At 40.4% G+C, this 17,079-nt stretch overlaps 1 protein-coding gene across 1 annotated transcript; it reads right to left on the bottom strand.

Moving 5' to 3' along the window:
- Window positions 1-15: 15 nt before the first annotated feature.
- LOC114283191 (uncharacterized) lies at window positions 16-5,243 on the bottom strand. Its single transcript, XM_028226020.2, has 4 exons — window positions 4,754-5,243; window positions 4,611-4,671; window positions 3,286-3,430; window positions 16-500 (listed from the first exon to the last, which is right to left on the bottom strand). Exons 1-4 carry the CDS (start codon window positions 4,989-4,991, stop codon window positions 249-251), a joined length of 696 nt encoding a protein of 231 aa, XP_028081821.2. The 5' UTR covers window positions 4,992-5,243; the 3' UTR covers window positions 16-248.
- Between the last annotated feature and the right edge of the window lie 11,836 nt (window positions 5,244-17,079).

The raw sequence follows: 17,079 nt of genomic DNA, 5'->3' as shown, positions 1-17,079 counted from the left end.
CAAAATGAGACAATGTAGAGCAATTAACATATTTTTTTTAAATGAAAACCAACATTACTGAAAAGCTACTGAGCATTTAGGTCATATTAATGTAGACTTTGTCTAAAGATAAAATAGATGCTCAACAGTTCTAACAACAACAAAATGGAGAGGTTGCCTTAGGTTTTGCTAAAAAAACAAAGGAAAGAAAATCAGAAAATCAACAGATACTGCAAAAATTTTAACAATATCAGTTGCAGACATCAATATCATTCACTACCCATAGCCATCAAAAATTCACCCTCACATACCACCTCGCCTCCGACGTATGCCTTCCCTTCCATCTTCGCTATTCCAAACCGTTTCTGTAGCTTGATGAGTGTCATTCTCATCACCAATGTGTCTCCTGCAATAACTGGCTTCCGGAATCTGACTTTGTCGATTCCAGCGAAGAAGAAGTTGTCACGGGATCCTCCCACTTCTGGCTGCAGCATGACTATGCCACCGACCTGTGCCATTGCCTGGATACAACAGTCATCCGCATCATCATTATTTATTCATTATACAAGCACTAACCCAAATGTTAGCAGGCGTATGCAAATATCAATTTAGTGATTGTAGACATATATACAAGTGCCAATTTGAGATAATGAACAAACAATGGTATAACCAGTGAGTTTTTCCAAATTATTGGTCCAAAACAAAGACTAGTTTTTCAAAATCCTACAATCAACTATCCAAAATACAGAATGAAAATATTTCCAGTTCTTTTAAAGGTATATCAAAAGTATAATATACCTCTTCTTAGATGCATATATTTTAATTTTTAGATGCTTATATTTCTATCAGATTACTTACAAATGTTTCAACAATCATTCAGTAACCAGAACATGTATGATTGTGAATTTGTGAAGAAAAATTATTAGTGATGCAAGAATTGGTCTTCTCTAGAGGAGCAATGCTAAAACACGTTGAGCTCTACAGTTATATCTAACTAACTAATATTGAAAGTTATTAAACATGCACAGATATAGGTGTGCATCCCATTACTTATCAAAACCCGACAGGCAGTAGCTCAAATAACATAAAGCTCCTAAATCAAGCCGTGGAAGGGTAAAAAACTAATCAAGTAATCAACTCACATGTAACTTCTAATCACACCAAAAATTTGTGGTTTTGGAAATGCAAAACCGCACGTTCATCCAGATCCCTCACAGTTTAATGTGTGGAGTAGACATCAATTTGTCCTTATTTCACATGTATTAGCTATGCCAGTCCACAAGTAACACAAACTGAAGTTTTCCTTCTCACTATTATATGTTTCTTTCATATGATATTTCACATATTTATCAAAAAAATAAAATAAATAATTCTCAAAACAATATTTTGAACATTAATCAAGACAAAAACATTCTTTCGACAACTCTATAATAGAATTACAGAAATAGAAATATGTCATGGGATCTAATAATCTACTCTATATTATTTCTTTTTTCAGTACAGGTTCGATAATTTTACATATTAAGGAAACCAGACATTTTAAGGTACAGCCAGATACTTCAGTCAATGTCATGGGACTTTGCTCCTTACTTTTTTTTGAATCATAGTCTAATTCCTAAATCAGACTTATTCATGCCAATATGAATGAAGATTTAGGCCTCCTCCACCTCCAATACAAATTTCACCTAAAAGCCCTCTATGTTGACTCCAAGTCCACTATGACCTCATTTTCCCTAAAACTTCCCAAGAAGCTGCTTATAGGAGAATACAGTGTATTTATTTATAAAAAATTTAAATAACTAAAAAAAGATAATCCAACTATCCAAAAAGAAGCAATTAGCAATCTTGTAGTTGTTCTACTGTTCAGTGATTCTAGAGAAGTCAAGTGACCACCAGCCGACTTTCCCAATTTTCAATAATGAATTAAAAGTGAAAAGATTCTTTTGCTAAACATTATACTATTAACATTCTGCAAGTCCCATGAAAAAAAATAGTCACAATTATCATATTAAGATTGCTTACCCTGTGCCCCCATTACACTTGAACTCATTAAAGCAAAGGATGAGAAACTACAAAAGAATCATATTATTGAACACGGAATCTAAAAACAGAAACCTCGTTTGGTTTTACATGACAATCTAAAACTTCTCCATAGTCAGTATTCTTGCTCACTATTGCATACTGTATCTTTTGTAGATGCTATGCTATACATGACAATCTAAAACTTCTCCATAGTCAGTATTCTTGCTCACTATTGCATACTGTATCTTTTGTAGATGCTATGCTATAGAAATTAGAGTGAACTAAATCTTAAACTATGCATAGGTGGTAATAATCAAAAAGAAGAATAGGCTTCAAGGGATTTTGAGGACATTATTCTTTTTGAACACTTAATCAGTGAATCCTACCTATTAGTGAAAATTTACCACTAAACATTCACAATCAAAATAGAACAAAAATTGTCTAGAAAATGGCTCAATGGAAGGGGTTCACATACATCACTTGTAATAAAACCCCACTTAACCAACCTTAACACAATCAATGAAAAAGGAAGTAAGATAACATATTTTGAACCACACCTTGTATTAAATCCATTGCTAGAAGATTCACATTCCATGTTTCATGTATGTTGAGATTATCATTGTTCACCTTTTTTTCTTTTCTTTCTTCTTCTTTTTTTTTTTTTTTTTGGATCAACAACAAAAAGAAATTGATTTTCAAGAGGCATCTGCTACCAAATACAATCCAAAACACATTTGCTACCAATACATAAACTTTAGGCACAAATTAGCAAAATATGTTTTCTGATTTTCTATAATTCATTTCCATTTATCTACTCCAGGCTTTCCAATAACAATAGCATATTCATTGTGTAATGTGCAAATTTGAGTGGATACACCGAGAATATATCCCAACCCAAGGTTTGCTGAAAGAGTTGACAGTAATAGTTGCAAAAAGAAAACTCTCAAGAATCATCTAAATCAATATGTGATGACAGAGCGAGGAAACACAAAAATCATTCATTTTTCAGTGAGAATAAGCCAATTTTATAGCTTATTAACATTTCTAGTCAGTGATTCAAGAGCTTCAAGAGCACAAATAACAGGCACAAAAATACCTAAATTTAAAAAGATAAACTCAGCTGCAGAATGAGCCAGATTGAAGAAGTGCTGACATTAGAAAAGCACCCAAAAAAATTCACAACTCAACTCACTAGCATTAAATAAGAATGCACTTGTAAACCTAACTCTTAGCCAATGATTCATATTAAGCAAAGGACCTAGGAAGCAAGTATGTAGCATTTACCTCAACCATGAGGACACCAGGCATAATAGGCCTCTCAGGGAAATGCCCAGGAAAGAAGTTATCATTTATTGTTACATTCTTAATAGCAACAGCTGAAACTCCTGGATTGTATTCAATCACTCTATCTACTAGAAGAAAGGGAAAGCTGACAAAAGAAAAAAAAACAAAAACAAAGTGGTATAAATTTCCATCTACATGTAGATAATTTATTCAGAATTGAACCATAACTAAAAAAATGCAACAAGGGTTTTCAAATTATACTCTTTATAAACACAACAAAAACATATTTATGACCCAAATGTTGCAGAAAATGGAGCAGATTGGAATGCATTTACTGGTGAGAAAAAAGGGGTTAATTTCACTTGCACCCCTAAACTATTATCATTTTTCTATTTCATCACTAAATTATCAATTTAATCTATTTAATTCCTAGAGTTTATGTTTTCAGTTTGTTCGTACAGCCCAATTTGAAAGCCTGTCCAAGTCAGTAATGTGGAAACCTAACCTAATGAGCAAAAAGTAAATTTAAAATTTGGACAACCTAAATCATACAACAAAACACTCATGTTACTCGCTCTATATTAAATAGCTTCCATTCTACAGCCAAACAATCATCTTCTTCTCCGCCACTGGTTTCTCCTTCACACTTCATTTCAAAATAGTAAGTTTTTAAAAAATAAATAAATAAAATTTTTTGATGATTTAATTATATTGTTTTAAGTAGTTTAAATTTTGAAATGAACTTATTCCCATCAAATTACTCATTATTTGGACAACCATATTAACAAAAATTAGAGAACTCTAGGACTAAATTGATAGTTTAAGGATAAAATAGAAAAATAAGCATAGTTTAAAAGGATAAATGTGAACTTGCCCAAAAAAGAAAAGGAGGACAGAAAATGGGTTAATTTCACTACTACCCCCTAAACTATCACCATTTTGTCTACTTTATCCTTAAACTATCAATTTCATTTATCTAGTCCCTAAAGTTTGTTATTTTCGTTCATTTGGTCCAATTAGAGAATATTATACAAATCAGTAATAGTTAAAAAAGTTCATTTGTTGGGTAAAAGTTGAACCAATTTGATGGATGTTTGGTTGTATGTTTAAATTGTTTTAAATTTTAAAATGACCCATTTAACCATCAAATTAGGCTTCAACAGTTGCAATCTTCCTCAATTGGACCACATGAACTAAAGTAACAAACTTTACAGACTAAATAGATGAAATTAATAGTTTTGAGATGAAATAGACAAAATGGTGATAGAGTATAGGGGATAAAAGTGAAAGTGAAATTAAACCAAAACATAAAAAGAAACAGTTACCGGTGGGGCAAAATCTCGCGAATCTGATTGATATCAATCACGCTCGGAAACGCTGGGTACCCTGCAACAGTGAATTCAAAAAATTAGAGAGAGAGAGAGAGAGAGAGAGAGAGAGAGATGGTAGAGAAGAAGCAAATGCATACTGAATTCGATGGGAACTTCTTCGGTGGAGTTTTGTTTCCCAACTGCAGAACAATTAGATACAAAACAAGTGCGATTGGTCTTCGATTGGGTCGGGAGAATGAGGGATCTGGAGATGGAAGAAGAGGTTGTAGAGGAGGAGACAGAAATCGATCGACGCAAAGAAAGAGAGAAGTTGGTGTGGGTTCGGTGAGAGCTGAGAGGAGAGGAAAGAGTGTGAGAGAGAGGTGTCGAAGCCATTGATGTGAGAGTGAGAGAGTGAGAGAGAGAGAGGTGTTTGTGATGGGTGGGTTTAGGTTTTGAGAAATTTATTGAGAAGGTGATGGGGAGAGAGAGAGAGAGAGAGAGGCGACAGTAACGAGGGGGAGGAGTGGAGGAAGGTTTTTTGGTTTGGGTTTTGGTTGAACAAATTGAAGAAAAAATGGACGGAAATTCCTACGTTGGTGAGGAGTGGAGAAAGTGGTTTTACTTGTTTTTAGCTTATTTATAGTTATTAAAAAAGTGTAATTTTTTATATATTTATTTATTTAGGTTGTATCAACCAATATCTGTTTCTTTTTTATTTTTTTCCTCATTTTTTTTATTTTTCTTCACTTTTTTTTTTATAAAAAATCAAAAATTCACATATTTAGAATATTTCAAATCATAGGATTTTGACAAGAAACTAAAAAAGTCAAAAGACTGCTTTTACGTCATTTTAAATCATATCATTTTTTATATTAAACAATGAAAAAAAAAATAAAAAAATCTAGAAAGTCAGCTTTTAAATCAAAACACCCCTAATTCTCAGCCACCACCTATCTTAATTTTTAAAATTTAAAATAAATTTTTAAGAGTTGTATTTTTCTTATGAATTTGTAGATTATTTTTGATAATTTAAATCATTCACTTTATAAAACCCTCAAAATATATTATTCATGTAAAATTTTAATTTATTTAAAAAATTATAACTTTTTCATTAATCATTCTTAAATAATAATCCTTCTGGTCCTCTTCGTAATTAATTTGTAGCCACTCATTCTATCAACAGCATAAGTCGTTGTCTTGTTGGTGCTTGTTGGCCCCCCTCCAACGCCTAAAGATATCAAAGCAATAGGAAATTTTAAAAAACATGGAAAATAAAAAATTTAATTTGAAAAATTTAAACCAAACAAGTACATAAAATATGAGAAATTTGAAGTGTGTGCTGTGGGGGAGTGGTTCTGGAAATACTCTTTTGATCCAATGGGACACTTGAGCACCAAGGATCCTCTAGAGTGAAATTTCCCTAAAGTTTCCTAGAGTGCTACATTGTGTGGTTGAGATTTACTGGTACCAGTAAATCTCAACCACACAGTAAATCTCAACCACACAATGTAGCACTCTAGGAAACTTTAGAAAAAAATCACTCTAGAGGATCCTTGCTCGCACTTGAGATCCTCAGCTAGTGACCTAAAAAAGAATGAGCACTCTAGTCGAGGGTGTCGGAATTAACACTCCAACGAATAAGTCAGTATATACTCTCTCGATTGCTTGTATCTTAAGTTAAGCGTACTAGTTCTCACATACCTTTATTTGGTTGATGTTCTTCTATTTATATCTTTTCTTGGACCTCAGGGTTGGGCCCACCTTTAATCTATCATGTAATTATTTACTCAGCCCCATTTGTTGCAAACTGCTCTTCATTCGGCTTTTTGCTCAACTGGCTATACGACCGATTAGGATACTTCTGGGTTTGTATAAGACAAGACCGAACATAATGCATATATCTCGACTCCCCAAACTCACTAATTCGGCCTCTTTGCATCCCCCGATACTCGGCTCCCACAATTGCCCCCCAAACACTCCACTAACAACAGTTAGCTGGTGTGTTTGGTTTCGAACTCGAAAAGTCATAGCCGAAATTCGGCGACTAACCTCATTCCAACGCAGATGTCAGAGCTCACACGCATTTTGGTCATCATTATAACTTCTCGCCCCTTTGTACGCTTCTTCCATTTATTGTGATTTAAAATTTTGTTGTCTTTTCGAATGCACACTCATTGCTGAACACTTGAAGCTCTTGGTGTGCCTTCCGATTCGCCTCTGCAACCTCCCTTTATCTCTCATTGTTTCCTTCGCTTCTTGTAAGTTCTCTTCCTCTCTACTTCGAATCCCTTTTCCTTGTTTGTTTTTAATTTAACGTACTCCATAAACTGACAAAAATGGCGAAGCATTTGAAAGACCTCCTTTTTGCGGATCGAATCTCTGACTTTCGACGCCATTTTTCCATCCCCGATGACGTCCATTTGTCACTTGTGACAGACAGTACCCTTGATATAAAGAGGGCTGATGAAAGCACAATCGTCTTCCCTCTCTTATCAATTGCAGAGGGCGGAGTCTATTTCCCCCTTCACCCATTCCTTAGAGCCGTCCTTCACCATTGGGGTCTAATCCCTTCCCAACCTAATGTAAACTTTGTTCGCATCATAATGGGAATTATAGACTTAAACCATCGCCTTAGGATTAATCTCGGCATACTTTCTATTCGGCACTGTTATGCCTTGGCCAAGTCTTCTGGCCGGCATGGGTGTTATTTTCTTAAGGCCAAGGACACCGACCATCAATTAGTGACTATGCTTTCCAGTTTTGGCAAGCAAGTCGATGACGTCATGGTCGTTGTCTGAGGTGGCTGGAAATTCGGCGAAGGCGAGGACCGCCTAGATCCTATACCTAGACGGAGAGGCGAACCAGGTGGCCACAGCCCCTTGTGTTTATTTTTCTTATGTTTACTCGGCTTTATCTTTGCGGTCTCATGGTTTTACTTGTGCAGGAAACGACTTGAAGAAAGTTTTGGTTTCAACCGACGACGCCGTTCTTGCGGAAATTAAAGTCACGCTCCAATACTTTGGCCGTCCTAGCCTTCAGAAATAGGGGAGGGCGGCCCACATGCTTCTTCGATACGAGCCAACGTATACGATGTTTTCAGCGGCAGAAAACATCCCAGTTCCGAGGGGCGAGGAGTTTCTTACGGCCCTCATCTTAACCAACTTCAAAAACTTGAGGCAAGTTGGTTTGGGCGGATCCGACTCGGAGCAGGCAGAGGTAGCTGAGGTCGCTGAGTCGCCAAACCCGTCTAAAGCCGAAGTAGATGAGGCTTTGAAGTTGGTCTTTGAGGAAGCCGGCCTCAACTCATCCAACCTGCCGTCCACCTTAGGCCGAGGGGACGTTTCCTTCGGCGACATCTTTGCAGGTTTAGAAGACCTTCCTGGCGCGTACCCTGAGGACATGGCTAGGTTGTCACTCACACAACTTGCTAAGAAGAAAAACGTCGAAAGAATGGCCGCCCGGCGGAGAGCGGATGCCATTCGATCGGAAATTCTCCCTACTGCCGATGCTGAGCCCTCCCAGCCTGTTGTCGAGGGGGAGATGGCTGAAACCCAAATGGCCAAGTTGGAGCGGGCAGAGCAGGCAAATTAGGAGCAAAGGGGGGAGAAACGCCCCGCTGAGGCAGAAGCCGAGTCAGCAGAAGAGCAGGTCGACAAACTGTCGCGCGTTGAGGAATCGGATTTGGTTGTTCCGTTCACTGTTCAATCAACGATAAGGAACATGCCGATTTCCTGTGACGCGTTGGTTTTAAAAGACCCGACTGTGGCCTTGAGCATGGTCTCTTCGATTTCCCTGCCGGCTGACCGAGCCATATTTCGGGCCGAGCCAGACTTGCTGTCGATTGCGTTAACGGCTCAGTCGGCTTTATTAGTACGTGCTTTTTTATGCAGTCTTCCACCTGAATACATATATATTTTTAATATTATTTAACTCTATTCCCTTATTTTGCAGACGGTGAGCAGGATAGCCAAAATAGGCCGCCGTCAACATGACACTATAGAACAGATTGCCTTGCTCAAAACTGAAGTTGAAAATGAAAAGAGCAAGGCTGTGGAAGCCTCTCAGAGAGCCGATTCCGAAGCCGCAAAAGCGGCGGAGGAACGTGCATGGGCGGATTCTAAGGCTGAGAGCGCGAGGAACTCCAACCAGTTAAGGTTGGCCGCCGAGGATAGGGCGAAAGTGAGTGAGGACGCGCTCCAGCTAGCCAAGGAGGTGATTGTCAAGTTGGAAGCCAACTTGGAAGAATCAAAGAAGGCGAAGGAAAAAGCCGACTCCGAAGTTTCCAAAGCATTCCAGGCTGGACAAGAAGCCGCCTTGGAGAGCTATGCGGATGAAGTGCCCAAATTCGAGAACCGGGGCTTCAGACACGGCTGGCTCAAAGCCCTTGCTGCCGCGAATGTGACATTGGCCTAGCCGATTCCATTCGAGCAAGTGGACGTTGAGCCGCTGGCGTCTGACCTTGAGGACTGACTAAGGTGACATTTTTAATTTTTGTTAGGCATCTTCCATGCAAGGTTGTAGGCTTTTTGTTTAATAGATTTCTGTTAATTTGAGATAATTTTCAAGTGTAAAATGGCTACTGTCTGTACTCAACTTACTTAATGAAAATCCTCTTTGCTTGAGAACTTACTTTGTTCTTTGCTATTATTTGTGCTTAAAATGTTTTTTGCTATTTTAAATAAGATAACCGTTGTCTGCTGTGCTTGCTAGTTATCGATCCAATAGGATGTAGGATTACGAAGTGCGCAAATTAGACATCCGCGACCACCTTCCGATTAGCTAACTATTTTGGCAGTTTAGTAATTTAACCGAACAAGTGAAACGGCTCAGGGCCTCGTCGTATGGCCGATTAGCTTCATAAATGTACCCTTGTCTCAGCCAATGAACTAGAAAGGCCGAATACTATTAGCTCATGGAGTGGTTGAGGCATGCATAGATCAGTACCGGGCTTAGATATTTGGTCGATCAGATTAATAAATCTGCCTTTGTCCCAGCCAATGTATGAACTAGAAAGGCCAAATACTATTAGTTCATAGAGTGGCTGAGGTACGCGTAGATCGGCACCGGGCTTAGATATTTGGCCGATCGGATTAATAAATCTGCCCTTACCCCAGCCAATATATGAACTGGAAAGGCCGAATAGTATTAGTTCATGGAGTGGTTGAGACACGCATAGATCGGCACTGGGCTTAGATATTTGGCCGATCGGATTAATAAATCTGCCATTGCGCCAGCCAATGTATGAACTGGAAAGGCCAAAAGGCACACGTAGATCGGCACCGAACTTTTGAAGTTTATCATTAATGAAATCACCTCGGGGACGCTGCACCCGTTAGGAATAAATGGAGTGAATTCTTCGCGCCTGTAAATCCCATTATTGTGCTCAGATTCGATTTAAACCAGTCCGTTGAGGAAGGTTAGATATTACAAATATCAAGAAGACTATTCTTCAACAGCAGAGGAGAGGGGAGGACATTGGCTGAGCTGGATACAGAAATGAATCACAATAGCGAGCCTATGCGTACGGGAAGTAGGACGTCGAGGGAACGGGAAAAACGTCAGTCTCTACGTCGAAGTAGATCACCCAGTAGCTCCCATCGACCCCGACCGAGAGGTGAATCCGATGCGACACTACGACCGTTGAGTTTTGCGGTTTTCGTGGGGAATAAATCGATGACGGAAGCGAATTCAATTGTTCACGACCTAGGTGTGGCAGTCGAGTTCGCTCGACAGATTTTTTCACCAGAAGTCCAGCAGTCGATAGTCGATCGACAGGATTTTGAAGTGTTTAGAGAGGGTACCCATGGAGCAGTGAAAGGGTTGTATACCGCCTATAAAATTGGCATGCGTCAACGTGCCGCGCAGCGGGAGATAAAGCAGAAGAATGAACGAATTCGAAACTTCAAGGCTTGCGCAGAGAAAACCGAGCGTGAGCTAAGGAATGCCAAAACTGCCAAGCCGCATGCTGCCGGCCAATCTAACCCAGTCGTGAAGTAAAGGGTGACCCAACGGTTGATAAGTCATGTGATTGCCGATCGAGATACAGCAAGCATGTTTGTAGTAGAGACCGCAAGGTCCAGGGGTTATGAGAAAGGCTTCCACGACGACCGGAAGGTGGAAATAGACAAGACCAAGGAGAAACTCGCCGAGAAAGTATGTCGATGCCAGAACCGGGGTTTCAGGCACGGGTGGATTAAGGATCTACAAGCCGTAGAGGCTCTCCGTGAAACAGGCGTTGAATCAGCGTCGCTGTTATACCAACGTTAGCACTTTCCCTTTGGTAGTTTCGAAATGGAGAAAAACGACGATGAGGGTGATGCCGAATAAAATTGAACATTTTGTAAACGCTCCAACACAGATTGGATGCAAATTATGTACTTATTGGTTAATTTAATAAAACATCATGTTTTAAATGTTTGCATGTCTCAGCTTAAGCTTATATATTCTGAGTCAATCGGTCAATGTAATGAAACATTTCATTTTAGCTTCATTTTAGATGCTTGAATGTTTCAACTTTTGTTAACAATGCGCGCTTTTTAATCGTAATATTCATGAGAAGTACGCCAAATCTGGATTACTATTCTGTCCAAGCGCATCATGCGCGGATGGGCGCTTTAAATTCGGAGACTTGATCGGCCCAAAAGTCTTGCACTGATGGGGCTCCGAGTTCAGAGACTTAAATCTTGGCCAATCGTGATATTCACGAAGGGCGCTCCGAATCCGAAGGCTTAATCAGCCCAAAAGTGTTGCACTGATGGGGCTCCGAATTCGGAGACTTGGTCTTGGCCAATCGTGATATCCACGAAGGGCACTCCGAATCCGAAGGCTTAATCAGCCCAAAAGTGTTGCACTGATGGGGCTCCTAATTCAGAGGCTTTTTTGTCTTGGCCAATCGTGAGATCCACGAAGGGCGCTTCAAATCCGGAGGCTTAATCGGCCCAAAAGTGTTGCACTGATGGGGCTCCGAATTCAAAGGCTTTTTTGTCTTGGCCAATCGTAAGATCCACGAAGGGCGCTCCGAATTCGGAGGCTTAATCGGCCCAAAAGTGTCATGCATTAATGGGGCTCCGAATTCAGAGGCTTTTTTGTCTCGGCCAATCGTGAGATCCGTGAAGGGCGCTCCGAATCCGGAGGCTTAATCGGCCCAAAAGTGTCATGCACTAATGGGGCTCCGAATTCAGAGGCTTTTTTGTCTCGGCCAATCATGAGATCCACAAAGGGGACTCTGAATCCGGAGGCTTAATCGGCCCAAAAGTGTCATGCACTAATAGGGCTCTGAATTTAGAGACTTGGCCAATCGTGATACACGAAGGGCACTCCGAATCCGGAGTCTTTATTCGGCCCAAGCGTGACGTACACGGATGGAGCTCCGAATTCGGAGGCTTATCTTAGCCAATCGTGACACGAAGGACACTCCGAATCCGGAGGCTTAATCAGTCCAAAAGTGTCATGCACTAATGGGGCTCCGAATTCGGAGGCTTATCTTGGCCAATCGTGATACACGAACAGCGCTCCGAATTTGGAGGCTTAATCGGCCCAAAAGTGTTGCACTAATAGGGCTCCGAATTCGGAGGCTTTTTTGTCTTGGCCAATCGTGAGATCCATGAAGTGCGCCCCGAATCCAGAGGCTTAAACCGAAAGAGTTTTGAACTGGATTTCGCAATGAGAAAACAAGAAACTTTGCATTGTAAGAGTGAAATATGTACATGGTGAACCATTCAAAACAAGTATCATACCCCACAAGTCGGGTTTAATTATAGAATTTATGCAAGTGCGCTGAATTCCAAGGCCGTGGCAGACTCCTCCTAGACATATCTTTGAGCCGATATGTCCCTACTCCCGCAATTGAGTCAATCTGATAGGGTCCGTTCCAGTTAGGACCCAATTTTCCATCAGCCGGGTTCCTGGCAGCTGGAAATACTTTCTTCAGGACCAACTCTCCTGGTGTATAGCGGCGCAGCTGAACACGTTAATTATACGACTTAGCAAGTTGTTGCCGATACCGTGCCATGGATGCAAGGGCACGGTCTCTTCGTTCCTCAACCAGAATCAAATCCAAAACTAAAATCATGTCGTTTCGGCCCATATCAAAAACTTTTGATTTCAAGGTTGGGAGGCCAATCTCCAAAGGGATGATTGCCTGCGTTCCGAAGCACAAAGCGAACGACGTCTCCCCAGTGGATCGCCTCGGAGTAGTGCGATGCGCCCATAACACACTCAGTAATTCGTCGACCCATCTGCATTTGGCTTTCTCCAGCCTCTTCTTGATGCCGTCCAAAATAGATTTGTTGGAGGCTTCAGCTTGACCGTTACTCTGAAGATAAGCTGAGGTGGAAAAATAGGGCCGAATACCATACTTGCTGCACAGTTCCGAGCCTGTCGAGTTACGGCTTAGGGGTGTTTTTAATTTCCCCGTCTGTCTCTGTGACTGATTTGTACGACTGTATAGACTGTACTGTACTGAATGATTGTATATATGTATATACTGTTTTGTCTGACTGTGTATATTTGAATGAAAAGTCTTCTTGGCATGCAGACTGTCACAGCTCATTAGACATTATTTGTTTACTATATTGGCTTCCGCCAGCCCCTGTACTCTGTATTACTGTACTACTTTTAAGCAGGCCTTCGGTAATCTCGGATTACTGGCCGGTTACGGTGCTAAACCCATAGGGGCGGGTTTCGGTCGTGACAGAGTGGTATCAGAGCGATACTTACCACGAGTTATACCGCACACACATGTCCAAATGAGCTATAGGATGTCCTAGAAAAGTGATTGGGGCATTACATGAGCATGATAAGTATGTGATATGACTGACTGAACATATGCTAATATGTTAATCTGTTTAAACAAATGACTACTTATGTTGATAACTGTTATAACTGCTTATAGTGAAATGGATAATGCAAGAACTGCAAATGAAACTGAATCCTCATCCTCTGAGGCCAGAATGGCCAGACTGGAACGAATGATGGAACTGATAACTGAAAGATTAGACCAGCAACAGAGTCAACAGCCCCCACCTCCTCCTCCGGCTGTACCGGAACAGAATGCTAATGTTAATGATGGGGACATAATTGCTCTCACCCACAAGTTCAGCAAAATGAAACCGCATCCTTTCAGGGAGGCCTTGAACCGTTAAAGGCTGAAGCATGGGTTCTTGAGACTGAAAAATTATTTAAGGTTTTTCCGTGCTCTGAAGCACATAAAGTGCTATTGGCCACCTTTACTCTGCAAGAAGAACCTAGAAGGTGGTGGATGCTTATCCGTAATGAAAATACAGTTATGACTTGGGCTCAATTCAAGGGAGCCTTCTTCGAGAAGTATTTCCCTCAGTGTGTTAGGGATAGAAAGGTGACTGAGTTCGAACAACTGAAACAGGGCACAATGTCCATTGCTGAATATGAAACAAAGTTCACCGAGCTTGCGAGATATGCACCGCATATGGTGGACACTGATTACAAGAAGGCCAGAAAGTTCGAAGGCGGCCTGAATGTTGCAATTCTTGACAGAATAAATATTTTGAAATTAGCGAATTATGTAAATGTTCTTGACCGAGCCTTGATGGCCGAATCGAACATCGAAGCACTGAAAACTAAAACACCAGCGTCTGAATGGTGTGCTAAAAGGCAGGGTTTTAAGTTCAAGAAAGGCAAGCATAACCCATTGAGTAAGAAACAGAATACGGGGTCAACAACTAGCCCCAGCCAAGGAAGTGGTTTCATACCACCCTGTTCTGAGTGTGGCAAGAAGCACAAAGGGGTCTGTTACAAAATATCTGAAGCTTGTTACAGATGTGGCAAGGTGGGCCACATGGTTAAAGACTGCCCTTTCTGCTCCACAAGCCAGTAGTAAAGTTGTACCAAGCGTGGCGGCATCAACTGTTACACCAAAACCGAACCCCAAAGCTACCGGGAAAGAGCCCATGAGGCAGGGCCGAGTATTTGCCCTAGTACCGGGAGACGTACAGAATACCGAGACCGTTGTGTCAGGTATTCTCTCTATTTGCACCCAAAATGCTTATGTACTAATTGATTCGGGGTCTACACATTCATATGTGTCGCATGCTTTTTCGCAAAAACTGAATAGACCATTAGAACCCATGAATTATCTGTTAGCCGTATCATCACCCATTGGGGAATCTATGACCTGTGCATATATGTACCCTGCTTGTGAAATTATTGTTGGAGATGTACATCTGTTTATTGATTTACTGCCACTGAACATTGACCATTTTGATATTATATTGGGGATGGACTGGTTAACGAAATATCATGCCACCATAGACTGTGTAACGAAACAAGTAGTTTTCCGTCCACCTGGTTTGCCTGAATTTGTGTTTAATGGGGTTGGAGTAGTACCTCCTCCATATCTGATTTCATCTGTGAAAGTTGTTAAATTGATTAGAAAGGGATGTAAAGGATATCTATGTTCTGTATTGACTGTATCTACTGATGGTATTGCTAGTGTGAACAGGATTCCTGTAGTTAGAGAATTCCCAGATGTTTTTCCAGATAATTTGCCAGGGGATTTGACTGACAGAGAGATTGAATTCACCGTTGATGTGATTCCAGGAACGCAGCCAGTATCTAAAGCTCCTTACCGAATGGCTCCAACTGAACTGAAGGAATTGAAAGTGCAATTGCAGGAACTGTTAGATAAGAAGTTCATCAGGCCTAGCACTTCGCCATGGGGTGCTCCTGTTTTATTTGTAAAGAAGAAAGACGGCTCACTGAGACTGTGCATTGACTACCGTGAACTGAACAAGGTAACTGTGAAAAATAAATACCCATTGCCACGTATTGATGACTTATTTGATCAGTTACAGGGTGCTCAAGTATTTTCTAAGATCGATCTCAGATCCGGATATCATCAGTTGAAAGTTAAACCAGAAAACATTGATAAAACTGCTTTTCGAACGAGGTATGGACATTACGAATTTTTAGTTATGCCTTTTGGAGTTACCAATGCACCTGCTGCATTCATGGACCTCATGAACAGAATCTTTAAACCGTACCTTGATGACTTTATTGTTGTATTCATTGATGACATCCTGATTTATTCTAAGACTAGCGAAGAACATGAACAACATCTGAGACTTGCCCTACAGACCCTAAGAGAACAGAAACTTTATGCTAAACTATCTAAATGCGAATTTTGGCTTGATCATGTTATGTTTTTGGGGCATGTTGTTAGCAAAGATGGAATTTCTGTTGATCCGCAGAAAATTGAAGCTGTAGTAAACTGGCCTAGACCAACAAATGTGACCGAAGTCCGAAGCTTTTTGGGTTTGGCTGGATATTACAGAAGATTTGTCAAAGATTTCTCCAAAATTGCCTTACCATTGACTCAGTTAACTCAGAAGGGGATATCATTTGACTGGACTGACCAAAGGGAATCAGTATTCCAAGAGTTGAAAACTCGACTTGTAACTGCACCGATTCTTACCCTACCTTCAGGTACAGATGGTTTTACCATATTTAGTGATGCTTCTCATAAGGGTTTGGGGTGTGTTTTAATGCAGAATGGGAGAGTAATTGTCTATGCTTCCCGACAACTGAGACCGCATGAAAAGAACTACCCGACCCATGATCTGAAACTTGCTGTAGTAGTATTTGCACTGAAAATCTGGCGTTACTACCTTTATGGGGCAACATGTGAAGTATATACCGACCACAAGAGTTTGAAATATTTCTTCACACAGAAAGAACTAAACATGAGACAGCGGAGATGGCTAGAACTGATTAAAGACTATGACCTACAGATTTTGTACCATCCGGGAAAAGCCAACACCGTTGCCGATGCATTGAGTCGGAAATCGACTGGAAACTCAGCATGTTTGCTTACCAGATAGAAAGAGTTGCTTTGTGACCTTGAAAAATCTGAAATTGAAATTGTTGTACGAGAACAAGGTGGAACCTTAGCTGCTATTTCTGCTCAACCGGCACTGATTGAAGAGATTAAAGAGAAACAGCAACTGGATGACTTCTTGAAGAAGATCATCGAAGAAAAGGAAACTAGACCAAGACCGGGTTTCAAATTTGAAAGTAATGTACTGAAATTTCAAGAAAGACTGTGTGTACCAAACGATTCTGAATTGAGAAGAAGAGTTCTGCAAGAGGGCCACAATTCAAAATTTTCTATCCATCCAAGGAATACGAAAATGTATCAAGATCTAAAACTGAATTTCTGGTGGCCGGGAATGAAGAAAGAAATTACCGATTTTGTATCAAAATGTCTTCATTGCCAACAAGTCAAAGCCGAACATCAATGACCCGCAGGCTTATTGCAGCCCTTACCGATACCGGAGTGGAAATGGGAACATATTACCATGGATTTTATCGTTGGATTACCTCGCTCTAGTAAAGGTATGGACTCAATTTGGGTTATTGTTGATAGACTTACTAAATCTGCTCACTTCTTACCTGTTAAGACAATCTATAATGCGAACAAATTGGCTATACTCTACATTGATGAAAT

The sequence above is a fragment of the Camellia sinensis genome, chromosome 12, assembly GCF_055761805.1.
Source record: "Camellia sinensis isolate YWXY chromosome 12, ASM5576180v1, whole genome shotgun sequence".
NCBI lineage: Eukaryota > Viridiplantae > Streptophyta > Magnoliopsida > Ericales > Theaceae > Camellia > Camellia sinensis.
The sequence above is the reverse complement of the archived record's forward strand: the minus strand, read 5'-3'. Positions and strand labels throughout refer to the sequence as shown.

What these genes read in the sequence shown, in the direction of transcription:
- LOC114283191 (XM_028226020.2), bottom strand. Translation starts at nt 4,991, where the DNA reads ATGGCTTCGACACCTCTCTCTCACACTCTTTCCTCTCCTCTCAGCTCT. An exon ending in AGAAGTTCCCATCGAATTCA is followed by an intron (nt 4,672 to 4,753) that starts GTATGCATTTGC and finishes TCACTGTTGCAG; the next exon opens with GGTACCCAGCGTTTCCGAGC. An exon ending in CTGGTGTCCTCATGGTTGAG is followed by an intron (nt 501 to 3,285) that starts GTAAATGCTACA and finishes TGTTGTATCCAG; the next exon opens with GCAATGGCACAGGTCGGTGG.